This window comes from Diuraphis noxia, unplaced genomic scaffold, assembly GCF_037042655.1.
Source record: "Diuraphis noxia isolate RWA-SAM2 unplaced genomic scaffold, SU_Dnox_SAM2 contig0004, whole genome shotgun sequence".
Taxonomy (NCBI): Eukaryota; Metazoa; Arthropoda; class Insecta; order Hemiptera; family Aphididae; genus Diuraphis; species Diuraphis noxia.
Genome location: NW_028301714.1, coordinates 51,562,466 through 51,577,516, shown reverse-complemented (window position 1 = coordinate 51,577,516; position 15,051 = coordinate 51,562,466). Strand labels below are relative to the sequence as shown.

Below are 15,051 nucleotides of genomic sequence, written 5' to 3'. Positions count from 1 at the left end.
ATTATAGCCTTAACCATGGCGAGTATTCCCATAGTTATTATTATACGCGCATTTTTTAATAGAATTATTTAAAAAATGTACATCGTTAATTCTCACGTCTCATAAACATTAACTTACAGCGTATTGTCTATTATTTCTGAATTTACATTAAATATTTTAATCAACATTTTAACAGGGATTTCAAACATTTAGATCAAACATTTTTGCTCAAAAATCTGTCATACTTAATCGTAGACCTTAGTATATAGTATAAATAATGTATATAGAGTATAGACAAATTTTATTTTTCATTTTTCAGTATTTTATTTTTACTTAGGTATACACACGCTAACGGTATAGCTTAAATGGCTTTTGAGTTCTTTACAGTTTTACTGTTTATGTAGTTAGTACTTTGTATGTGCTGCCTAAATATTAAACTTACGATATAATATATATATACATTTAATTGATCTAGAGCCAGGCAAGTGTGACCATTAGCTATTTGTAGGGGGGAAACAGTTGGTTTAGAACACTTATTGTATGAGCGGGAAGGATTTTGTTACTAAAAATCCCGAGTGCAGACTACCCATCCGGGAGCTAGCAACGCCGGTTGGTGCGTACACTCAGAGCGCGTAGACAAATACATGTAGACACCTCGCCACACCACGCCAATATATATTAGCACATACTTATGTGAATATGGGATATTTTGTAAAATCTGATGAAAACTCTATCGTTAAAAAAGCTAAACTATCTTATTATTATTTGTTATTTGTTAATAAGTTATAGGTGTGAGCACTGTAAACCCAAAATATTAAGTATAACATAATTACCTACATAACTATTTGCAATGTGCTTATGATAAAATGTCAAATGAAACCGTATGTTTATTTTATTTTAATGTTTAACTGTATCCAAAATGCTATAAGCCTATAACGCAATGTAGAAGTAAGCATATATTTATACTCACTAAAAAAAAATGTTATCATACACTTCGACAAACTAGTGATTGTAATTTATTGTAATGAAAGTAGTTTGGAGCTATTAAATAATCTAAGAAATAACTATTTCACTAAACCGTTATTATTTATTCAAAACAGATTTTATATTACGTATAATTTAAATAAGTAATAGGTAAGTTATAATAGACAATACTGCAGAGAGTTGTTTTTATATATTTTATCGATTAAACTTTATTCTTACGATACTAATGAATCTTGCATTTTTTGTGTGATTTACAACATTATTGTCTTGATTTTTTTGTCCAAACTTGATTGATCCATTTATTTTATTATTAACTATTGAATACAAGTATACCCAATTAATCTATATCTAATATCTATATATGGCTATATAAACAAACGGTTTCTGGAAAATTGCGTTAAAATTCACAGGTAACTTAAAAATTGGTTGGCTTTTGATCGTGGTTGAACGAGTTTCGTTTTTAGTCGACCACATACCGCGTTCAGTACTCAAAGATATATATATATATAAGAAGGATTTAGTGTTTATTATTCGTGTGCATACATTATTATAGGTATACAATACCCATGTATAATAATACTTGAATGACAACTGCATTTTTTGATCGACGAGACTGCTATAATCGTATTTATATATGATATATATATATGTTTTATTACACATACACACACACACACACACGAGTACATAAGTACACACCGTTTCTTACATATATGTCATCGACTCTCGACGAGGATTGATGATGAGGGGTCAAAATCGACGGGGAATCCAAATTTTTTTTAGAGTCTAGAATTTGTTTTTTTTACTGAAAATTTTCGTCTTCTGCCGATACGACGTCAGGTGCCTGGGCGGCCCACTTTTTTCCCGCGGGTGCTCCAAGGCGGCGGCGACGCACAACAACAACAATCATTACGAAACTGGTTTGCCCGGGTTACGGCGGCGGCCACGGCGGCATTCAAGAACATAATGCTGGCCGGTCGGAGCACATCACATGCGCTCGTCAGCAGCCGCACACGCACTACCATACTCTCGCGCGGCGGCCGTCCGTCCCGTTCCGTCTCGTCACGTCTCGAGCACGCTCCTCGAACTTGGCCGATCTACAAGAAACTTAAAAACATTTATTATCAGTTATCACACCTACGTATGTGTTTTTTAAAATGTCGTCGACGGATGTATCATAATATTATTATGTTGTAAACGCATCACTCTCAAGACTCGTCTCGAGGGGAAAATCGTATAAATTATATGGCATTTACTATACGATGTAATACGCGACTGTCGCTTATAATATAAGCTTTGCACATTCTGTCGTTCTATCTCGCCGTATTAATTTAATTTAAAGACATATTATATTGATACGATTCAATTTCAAACCGTTTGCTCGTTTTTGTGCGCTCGGATAATACGTGTTTTTGTGTGTGTGTGTCGTTTGCAGCCGTCGCATAAATGGTCAGGAAACCGAAAGACGTGAACATGGTAAGCGTTTATTTTGTGCTTGTATTATATAATATTACCTACGTTATGTTTTCAATATTTATAAACTCAAAGCGTGTAGTTTGGCTGAAAAGGAACTTTGGAACAAGCTAATCAAATAGGAATTTCTGCACATGTTTTCGAAATTATGTTATATAAATAGGTACCTTGTACATAAGTTTGAAAATTAATCGAAAAGTATTAGATGGAACAGTTTTTTTTTTAAAATACATATATCAAATAAACAAATAAAATCTTAAAAATCAAATATTTAATTAGTCTTTTATTTGTTCAATAAATAATAAACAAGCATGACGATTTGATTCAAGCAATATATCATTATAATACGTATATTTTCAATATTTAAATGCACCTTTAACCTGTTAATATATTTATATTTGCTATTTTTTTATTCTGTATTCTGTGTATAAATAATATTTACTAAGTTCCCAACAGTCTCAGCATATTATAATTGTCGATTTGTAACCGAGCCAAATATCGTAATACTTTTTACATGTTTTAATTTTTTGACATATTCTGTACACCAATGATGATATATCGATTTATTTTATATACAATATTACATTCCGGAAATACTTTATTTTGACTGAAAAAATATTTATGAAAAGGTTATACCACATAGTCTTTAAATCAATAATAAATAATCTATATAAATATACTTTTTTTTTTTCAATAAATTGAACTAATTTTCATATTTTAATAATACACTACCAAATAAAAGTATTAAATAATGTGGCTTCAACTGAATATTTGTTTCCTAATATCAAACATAATTATAAGCTATGTAGGTATTTTTCAAATATTTATCATCATCATCACTCATATTTACAGCTAGATTAAGTCGTAGTTATAAAACCTCGATTTTATTCAAATACCTCTTACGTTATTTTATTGTTTTAGATGATTGTTTGAAATGTAAATTATGGACTAAAAATTGTATATAACTATAATAAACGACAACTGTAGAAAAGGTTGGTACCACAAAAAATGTATCATAATATAAAAGATAGGTACATATTTAATTGTTACTCTAAGTAATTAAAAATGTATGCATACTAATAAATTGATTAAAAAAATAATTCATTGTTCTATTTATATAGTATTAAATTTTTTCTTGTGTTGCACGTGCATTATTTATTTCATAAATTATAACCTCTAGTCAACGTTTATAACAAAACCGCTATTTTATATGAAAATGCAAGAATGTGAATTTAATTGCTTTAGCCCAGTTTTTTTATTAAATGTCCATAGCGAATAGATGGGTACCAGATTTTCGAGATGAACTATGTCAGCACATTATATTATCCATATATTTTATTTTTTATGCTTAAACGAGTTGATATAATATGTAAAATGAACGGTTATGATGATATATGATTTATTACTTTTAATTCTTCCCGACGATTAAAGACAGAATATTATATTACGTGTTTATAATGTAATTGATTATTATTATTATCCATTCAGTGATCGGAGAACATAAAAAATAAAAAATATTGTGCTGCCTATGAGTAAATTATTTATTTTATGTTAGAAATTCATTAGAGTGTTTTTTATACATCCACACCGCAATATTATTTACATATTATACAAGAGAAAAAACTCGTACAAACAAAATGATAAATAATTTAATTGAGAGCTTCAAAACACATATGAAACTTAACTATAAGGTTTATATTGCAATGCTATGGAATATCGAGACAGTAAAATATTAATATCCTCTTATTAGGGGTGTGTAAAAAACGTATTGCATATTATCTCAAGGTTACAGCTACTAATGATCGGCCACATCTGTAATTACTATATCTGATATCCTGGAAAAAAAGAATTATCGAAAAACAGAGATGGAATATTTGCACATAATATATTATGTAGAAACACTATATTTAATTTTAGTTTATACCATATAGTTATTGTCTTGTCGGTTATACGTAGGTACTCTACACGTAGCTATTTAGCCATAATGTAGGTACGAATAAATATGTAGGTACCTATTATTATTATTGTTATTTTTATCACGTCTTCAACTAAGTAGTTATATTAGTATTAATAACTGTTTTAAAAATTACATAGCTAGCCTACAACAAAATAATATACAATGTGTAGTGTACCTATATACTTATAAAAATGATATTCATAATAAGATGTTCCTAAATTATTTGATACTTTTACAATCTTAATTTCATTTTTGTGATACGTACATAATATTGATAAAACGGGACTCGTTTACTTAAGTAAAAACAATTAATTTTATGCTGACTGAATGTTGTTATCCACATAAGTACCTATATTACGATATGTGGCGGTAGGCCATATAACAGAAATAATATGATAAATGAAATGAATTAGATTATTGAATAACTTTCGGGTCCTGTTCATAAATTATATACCTACCGATTTTACGCAATAATATTTTCTAAATCGACGAAGCAACAAGACAGGTTCAAGATAGGGTAAACTATAAACTTTCTCGATTAAACATTCAATGTTAAATAATTAAAAATGAATCATAATTCCGCATTGCTGAAATTTTACTTGAGAAATGTAGACTCTACCAGACGAGTATTTGAAAAAAATATTTGTGACAAGTTAAAAATAGAATACTTAAAATATTAAATCTACTTGGTTAAATTATTTCCATTGTATTTTTATATTGTAAATATTTTTACGTATTATTTTTCGGCGTAATATAAATTATTAAACATTCCCACGTGTTAGTAAACAGAACACAATGTATTCTAATAAAGAAGGTTAAGTCAATTTCATGTACTTAAAAAATAATTTCATGGTTCATGCATATTTCCGGAAGTTATTTTTAGTGTGCATTGGAGTCGAAACACTTTATTTGTTTAACAGTTCATTATCCCACTAATTAACATTTAATTGGAAAATTTACTCTCAACACTTTTACAGGACGTCAATATTCAATACTATACTTTACATTCTGTATTTCAGTATAACGTTACGTGGAATGGATTTTATAAAAAAAATAAAATGTTGGGTTTTGTTAAATTAATGTTATATTGGGATTTTATTGTACTGAACAGTTCTAAGTGTATGGAGTGTAGAAAAGTTATTAAAAAAATTAATTTATTTCTGTATACGAAAACTAAACAAAGCGCATGTTATCTACATACTTTATCTATCTGTATAAGTTAATTTTAAAATTTTAAACATTTTTGAATATCTATCGTTTACCGTTTGTACATTGTTCAGTGTACTTACACTATTTTTAAGTAAACTTCATTTCAAAGAATGATGCAAGTTGTATGTTTGTATGACATTAATATAAAACAACTTTAGAAAAACTAAAAACATACTTATGTATGTAGCATAGACAATTTAATTCGTAACAAAGAATGATGGATCCATGTTCGTAGGTCATTCATGATTAATCTGGAAATCCAATAATATAAAATATAATATGTGTTGCATTTTCACAAATCTAATAACACGAAATTAATGTTTTCTTTCTGTGTCGGCCAAATTTAAAATTATACGTTTCGGACGTCTGTATGTATATAATATATGAGATGATATCATATGTTGATAATGCTGTAGAGGCAAAAAAATATAATTCATATACTACCTGCTGTCCTGCTATATTAGTAGTTTTATAAGAAATTTCAAACAGAAAGATATATAATTTGATTTTTAAGAAATGTTTTCATGCACTGAAAATTATTATACATTTTCTGTGCACGTGGTTATATTTGTGGTATATTATTTTATCTTCACTTAAGTATATTATTATAAACACAAATAATTAGGTTATACATATTATAATTATCAGTTAAATTTTTATCTTTTTATTTTTATTGTTCATTAAAACCATCTTTACAATCATGATTAATACATAGGTAATAGCCAACAGGTTACTGTTAGTATACTGTAAGTATATAAAGTATAAATAATAAGAAAAATGTGTTGATACAATTTACAACGACGGGCATAATTTATTAGTTTATTGAGTATACACTTGGACTTGGTTGAAAAAACCATTCTTTAAAGACATTCTGTTTTTTAGAGATTAATGTGATCAGTGAGTTCTTATTGGTACTTATTGAGCGTAGAATCTTCCATACTTGGGTATAGTTCATTAATTTTTTGGTTTTCATATAATTATATAGGTGCGTATGAGAACGAATATGTTATACATATACATATACATTTTTTTTTTTAAATATAAAAAACTTATCATGACTTACCTGAAATAGGTATCACCTACAGATAGGTACTACCTTGTACTTCCTGAAGAAGATTCTTTTATTACTTAATGAATAACAATATTGAAAGAAGGTATAATATCAGCGGAGTATTAAACATTTATACAGTACTATTATATCATGGCGTACACATAATCAATTATATGTTTACACTGTTGCAGTCTTGAATTATGCACTTTCAGACTTTCTTCATATATTCTACACGAGTATCTTTTTGTTACGAGGTTATTTCTCTACTTTGTTGTCATCCGTTTATTTGTCAAACAACACATTTTTACTGAATACGTCCAAATTAATTGTCTGAAGACTACTATAACAGTTCTTCTCACCTAATCCATTTAAGTCTATATGTTGTCATTATAACATGGCGTGTACGTGTATGTTTATATAGACGTGTATATCAACTGGATAGTCACGAATCAGAAACACATAATATAAAATATTCAAATGAGGACGTTTCTATAACGTATATTATTTTCTTGGAAATTATAAACTGAGAAGATAGATACCCGCGTAATTTACTCCGGAAACCTGACGTAATCAAATATATTATAATAGGTTTATAATATTTTATACGATTCTCTGGCTCTCGTTCGTGTTTGTTGTAACTTATAGCGGTAGCGGCACACCAAAATCAATTCAGTCGGATAGTGCATGTAATCCGCAGCATAGGTAGTAGATACCTGTCGACCTGAAATTGTATGTTTAATCGTATTACATATAATTATTATATGCGCTGTCGGGTGGTGGTAACATCTATAGTCCACTTTTTAAAGGAGAAAAAAGTAGGTAGAAAAAAACGGACAAAACGATATTAAGTGCCAAAAATCGCGTTTAATGCTGGCTCGGATTATTGTTAACGCGAACTCTTGTAGGTATTATTATAAGTACAATAAAAACAACAGCAATATGTATATATACTGCACGTGTACTTGATGGCTGATGGTATGTAATATATATGCGTTATTGCCATGCATTATCGACGATGACGAACCGTGTAAACCAATCCGCTGTACGTATAATGCTCACATCCCGCAATTTTGCGTGGCACACATCTAATAATATTATAACAATATTATTATTGTGTATGCGTTACGAAAATAATACGGTCCAAACGCCTTGACAGATAAACAATAATAATAATACGATAGGCACGGCGCAGTATATAATAATAATATTGTAATATTTACTCGATGGTCCAGAACAATGCCGAGCCCGCTGCGCGCGTTGAAACGGGGTCGATCCTGTGTAAACATCCGTTGAATTATCTCCGGTCAAACTCTTGAGGCGTCAATTTATACTGATCTATTATGTATATAATGTATATACCTACTACGGTCTACAATATACATATATTAAAATTTAACTATCGCCTCGCGTTTAACGGTATTATCAATTCCACTTAATATTATTATTATCATGTTCGGCCGGGCGTATATCGATTGCGCCGAAATGACCTTTTTACCTGTGAAAAATCTATTGATTCCGCCGGCTATCGACTCCGCCGAAGTTTTCTTTTTATTGATTCCGCCGGTTAATATTTGTAAATTATTTATTTTAATGAAAACAAAATATAAAAGGCTTAAATTAATATACAATTAATTTTCAATTCACTCGTAAAAACACTCGTAGTCTTAAATTCTGCGATTATATATGTGATAATTATATTGATGAAACATCAAAATTTAATCCGAAAATGTGGGCATCTTCTTCAATTTCTTCCGAACGAACAACAAATAGTTGCGAATCGTTTCATTCGAAACTTAATACCCAATTCAATAAAGCACATCCTAATATATTTTTGTTTTCGCATGTATTAAATTTAAAAATTCAAACTGATACATATATAATAATAAGAGCGCTCGATAATACTAAAATAATTAAAAATAAAAATTATGAAAAAAAAAAAATATGTAGAAACAATTTTTGAAGACTATTTAAATAAAAAAATTGATAGATTTAAATATATAAAATTGGCATCTAAGCACTATTCTGAAAAATAAATCAATTAATATCATTATTACATTTTAATTATTATTTACTATTATTTATTTTATTTTACTAAATAATTTTTGCATTTTTGGCGTTTTTAAAATAAATTGTAGAACATTTGATTATTATTTACTATTATTTATTTTATTTTTACTAAATTATATTATTTTTGCTTTTTTGGCGTTAACTAAATAAATTTTATATCATTATTTTACTATTTTAATACATTTTACTTACAAAAATGTTTGAATTATTTTTTGAAATATTTATATTTAAACTTTAAAAAAATTGATTTAAACATACATAGTCGGCGGAATCGATAGCCGGCGGAATCAATAAATAAAAAAGTTCGGCGGAATCGATAGCCGGCGGAATCAATAAATAAAAAAGCTCGGCGGAGTCGATAGCCGGCGGAATTGATATTAAAACGGCGGAATCGATAAAACCCCGTTCGGCCGTTCTCTCCCTTCCCGTATACTATGTAATACGCGTTTATGTTGTATTTATGCAGGTGAGCGATGTGTGATAATAATTATCGTACGAAGGATTTTTTTATTTTTAGCGTCATATCGTCAACTTTACGTTCTTACTTACGTAATTTCATCGTTAAATCACCGGCTGCAGTCGTCATTAGTATATCGAATTTTCGTTAAACCGACAGATCATATTTCATGTATCGAGTGATTAATCGATCGAAATATATACCTATACCTGACGCAACCATCTATTTATTTCAATTTGTTATATATTACACGCGTTGTTGTTAATAATACCTAATGCACGAGCACTGCTGCGATAGATGGTTCGAATAAGCTTTTAGAAACGGTTTTAGATTATGATGATGATAATCGAAATAATATACCTTTCAACTGATATTATATACAAATACTGAGATCGATACGGCTATATACATATAATCGGTTATCGATATAATATGTTAAACAGACTCTCGAATCAGGTATATATATGGGGTGATGTATTTAACTGTCCATTTAGCTGTGATTTTGAAAGATACATTTATCCATGCACTATTTTTTTTTTTTAATATTAAATAATTATCAAGTAAATGTAAAAAAAAAATTATTTCAAACTTGAATAGTCAAGTATAAATTGATAAGAGACCGTAGTCCACTTAACTGGTAATCTACATTTTAAAACTTCATGAAACAACTATTTATTCAATCTCTGATATTATAATTAGTAATGCAATGTATAATATTCGAATATCAGTTTCGATGCTACAATACCTAACTTGTTGTATTATCCGTTTTTCCATGGCAAGCTTTTTATATTATTTATTATTAATAACTAATTCATATCTAAACAACTAAAGATAATGTATGTCAATGATTAATCGACCTAAATACGAAAATAGTTCTTATCTTGCAGGGACCTGTTCGTAGTTACCAATTATTTATTTATTATTTTGCACAATTTTTATTTTTGTATTTTAATAAATTGCCCTGTCAAATAGTAAATATCGCTGTTTTCGAATCCACTTCTTGCAGGGTTTTATGCGCCATTTAATATTATTATTGTGTAAAACCAACCTACAGTTCCATAAGAACCTACAGTGCTACCCCCTTCCCAATGGCTTTAGTTGCCGCGGGATAATTAAAAAAAAATATATATATATATATTATTATTAAACGTTTTGTGTTGCACGAAAACTTAAACAAATAATTTTCGTTACGTATTGTTTTGTAGGCTGTAGCATCGAATACTGATATTCGAATATTCGAATAATTACCATCACTAATTATAATATTTATCTGGTAAATTTAATTTTTATATTAAAGTATTCGGCTTCAAATTAAACTATTAATGTATTATTGAATAATCATGTAGCCAGTTAAACTAATCATTGTATATATAATTATTTAGGTGGTATTAATGACTCGTTTATTACAGTAAATAGTAATATTACAAATTGTTCGATTTTTAAACCGAATCAATACCTTGTAGTTTAGAAGTTAAATTAAATTATTTTATATTTACTATTTATTTTAATAACTCAATAATACGTTTACCTTATAAAATGAAGTTGCGTTAAATAAACAGGAAAAACAATAAATATATTATTTGTATTATTTACAATTTTGATTTGGGTTCGATACAGTTACAGTTTGAATAGCCTGGTCCGGTCTGGGTTTAAATAAATTAAAACTGACTAGTTCAGTTCGGTTCAAGTTCATTGAATTAAAAATAAAAGTCTAATAATATTCTGATTCGTTCACAAATATCAAAGTTCGTAACAGCTTATACATCACTCATCAGTATTATCTTGCAATGTATAGTGTTGTAGCAATGAGCGAATACGATGTGTACCTATATAGAATACAATATTATTATTCGTATATGTAACCGGCCGTCGCACGTCATCCAGTTGTGTCTGTATAGGTATCCTGTTTTTTTTCTGTACAAATCGTGTGCGCAAATCGACGGTCTCCAAGTAGTCTTGTCGAGACTTCCAGAGTTTTAACGTAAACGATAGTCCAATAATAGTCAATACAATATCGTATAATATTAACTATAGCTAGGTATATTATTATTATTATAATACGTCGCCATTAGTAAATATTCAAACGGTGTGTATTGACGCGCTTATAGAACACAATGGACGTTTGGTCGGTGTAACGTCGGAAAGACCGTATGTAGGTAGGTACCTACGTATTAATATGTATTATAATATACGCGCGGGACGTGTGTCCGCTCATCATGGATGTACCGCCGCACTGTAGTTGCATCGGTGAGTTTAGGAATCCGACCGACCGGCCGCTTGCGACCTCGTGTGTCGGCGGCGGCGTCGGTGCAGTGATCAAGGGGTGTCTAGGGTATTGTTTTTGACTTACGAGCCGACCGGATTTGGACCTTGACGTCTGAGGAGGTGTAACTCGTGTGCCTGTTGGTGATGGTATGTCAGCATGCTGCAGCGTATTTATGCGTTTTTGTCCATATATATATATATATATATATATATATATATATATATATATATATATATATGTCATATTATATCGTATAATAATAATATAGGTATATACACGTGTAATAATAATAAAAATAAGTAATAACACAAGCTCTTGTTTTTTTTTTATTTCTGAAAATTTAATAAAACGTTTTTACTCCATACGTGACAGTAATGATTGATATCAATTTTTGGATCGTATAATGTAATACTTAATAGTAGTTGTTTTTTTTTTTTTTTTTTTTTTTTTTTGATATGTAATCGAAATCAGTAAAATATTCTAGTGGATTTTTAATATATTCTGTAATACGTTTAATGTTATTAAAGATACACATATAATTATATAGTATGCTCATAGGATCAAAGAACGCTTTAGTTTTTTTAATTTTGTAAATTCACTTTTATTCACAGATGCAAATATTTAGATTTTATTCATATATTATTCATAAAAAATAAATAAAATGATGATATCAAAGTTTATTTAACCAAGAATATCACATTTTATTTACTTATATCTATTTACTCATTCATATACACGCGTTAAAGTCTTTTGACTATTATAATAACTATATGAATTTTTATCTCGCCTTCACATGCTGTAAGTATACTTATATACATGGCACTAGCTTAGCCTTTATATCGATCGTGTTTAGCAATCGTAAAATAAATAAATGCGCCTATAAATTAACTACGTGCTAATTATGCATACAAATGTATTAAGTATTTACCATAGATTTTCAAGAGATACCAAACGAAAAAACAATATTCATATCGAATGCCAAGTTTTTCACACGCTAGGTATATTATTAGTGTCACAATGTTATTTATATACGCAGACAAATGCATTGAAAATTTTAATACCAGAACAATATTATAACTTTTTTGTGCATTAAAATAATGATATAATAAATATATATATATAAACCGAGCAATCGAGAAATAACTTACGTTTCAAGGGTGTACAGTTGAAAATTTAAAAGTATAATAATATTTTTTTTCCGATCGGATTGTCACTTATCTTACATATACGAACGGGTAGTCTGCGCGACTGCGCATATAATATACATACGATTATAAAGTAAGGACATTGAATTGTTTTGAAGGCGACTAGACGGACAGAAGTATGGACGTCCACCACAAAAATTTGCATTAAAAACCCAATTAGAAGTAGATTGGATTTAACTGGTCGTTGGTCGTTTATGGACTTTCCAAAGATCGACGATTTAATTAAAGTTGCCGCGGTATCTCCACCGTATAGTTTCTCGATTGGTAGATGCGTAGATTTTGATCTATACAATCAAATAAAGACAAAACGTTGAATACTAGCTAGGTACACAGAATATTATATGTGTACAATAATCGAATTGCAATCGTGAAATTAATTGTACGGTATATCGTGCACGGAATTCGATTGTTGGAAATGAATAGTGGTCGTGCGCAGATATTATTACTACCATTACTTCCATCGTCCAGAGTGCGGTCTGCGTATCCATGAGCCAGTCTCAAAGCGCGATTACAGCTCATGATCTACGCCGAGTTGGATGTAAATATACACCTATCGTTTGAATAAAATAAAATACTTTCAGGCCAGATGTGTTGTTGTTGGACGACTTGATTTAGTGAATTGAAAATAACGTAACCGAGGGCAAGGACATCAATCTTTTGTTTTAATGTTTACTATATATTATATATTGTTGTTTCCGAATTGGAGAAAGTCCCATATGTGCATTCATATTAATCAAGAATCGAGATAATTACTTATATAATATTATATATATATATATATATATTATAGTACCTATATCAAACCAAGGACGATGCACCAGTGCGCGTGGGGCAAGAAAAATGCATACACTTATATTATATATTAGACGTTATCATGTCATAATTACAATACACAAACTTCAAATAATATGAAGTATAATAAATAATACAGCTACGAACGATGTAACAATCTAAAATACACTTATTAAAATTTAAATTCAATTAGATGATTAACCTTCTATTATAGACTTACGATCGGATAATTGATAATTGAAGAAAATAACCTATAACTACCTCCCAACCTACAATTAAGCTTATTTTTTTTTTTACTACCTATTATTCATATTGTTGTTATTTGATTAAATAATTTGAAAGATTTATTTCATATAAACAGAAAAAACCTGTGGATAGAGTTAAAAGTTCATATTATGTTTTAGAGAACATTTTGAATGATGCATATAAATATATGCAAGGGTGCAGTTTTCAATAGAACTAAGTGGGTTATGTCGTCTGCAGGTTACATAATATGGTTCATGTATTTATATGTTATTATCGTTTAAAAGCTGTCTGCTAGGTGTAGTTTTTGTTATCGCCCACTTTCACGTGCAGCAGCATGCGATTCCTTATATTATTATACCAGCAATGCGGCGCAACAACAATAAACTATATGTGTATTAAATAACATATGAATACGAATCCGACGGTTTTGGGTGCTACCTACCCAGTAAATCTTTCAATAGTTTATAATATACTATATACAACACAACCCACGACACTCCCATATGGACGCTATTTAGTATTTAATATACATGTAGGTATATGTATATCTAAACACACACGACCACTATCGGTCTGGCGACATGCACTCTGTCGTTTTTCTCCCCGTCCACAAGTCCTCGAATTACTTCCTGCAATTTGTGACCACACACTGAAGCAGACTTACAATAAGCTGCTATCCTGTGGTCGATCATATGAAAAGGAATCAACGCTACACAGAATCAAGTTACTCGTGTATAATATAATACGTTGTATATAATATATATAGGTATATATAAGTACAGCGATCATCACATTGTTGTATAATGATACACAAAATTATACGTATTCAAATTACTCAATGAATATAACAGTCATTGCAATGGAAAATCAGAGAATATATATATACATTTATCATTTGTATGCTCAGCGCTACATAACTTAAATATATATTTATTTTAACGGTAACATAATCACAAGTGTTCAATGCGGTGCGCTGTTTTTAAAATGAAGTCAAAGTCTATGATTATTTTCGTGTAGAACTAAAATAATAATATTTAATATGTATAGTGTATATATTATACAAAAACATTTCAAAAACCAAACTTTTTTTAAAAATACACATCACGTGATCCATAAAACCGAATTTTATACAACAACTTGATGGATGATAGATTATACTGACCAGCGATACGAATTATTTACGATATGATAATGATACATTTTGGCATGTCAAAATATACATATAGGTAGGTAATTATTGACTGAGTGTGTTAAACGTAAAGGTGATAATTCTTCGGTTATGAAATAGTAATAATTCCTAATCATATACGTTTATGCCTATATAGTGAGTTCTACTTCATCACAATCGTATGCCGCGGAGAAAAA

General features: G+C 29.4%; 1 protein-coding gene across 1 annotated transcript in view; it reads left to right on the top strand.

Annotated features, from left to right (window-relative positions):
- The first annotated feature begins 1,944 nt into the window (after positions 1 to 1,944).
- The window catches only part of mwh (multiple wing hairs), a 60,452-nt gene continuing 47,345 nt past the window's right edge, over positions 1,945 to 15,051 (top strand). Inside the window, exon 1 of the mRNA XM_015513016.2 lies at positions 1,945 to 2,439. Coding sequence (XP_015368502.2) covers positions 2,410 to 2,439 — 30 coding nt within the window. The 5' untranslated portion in view covers positions 1,945 to 2,409. The remainder of the gene's footprint in view (positions 2,440 to 15,051) is intronic.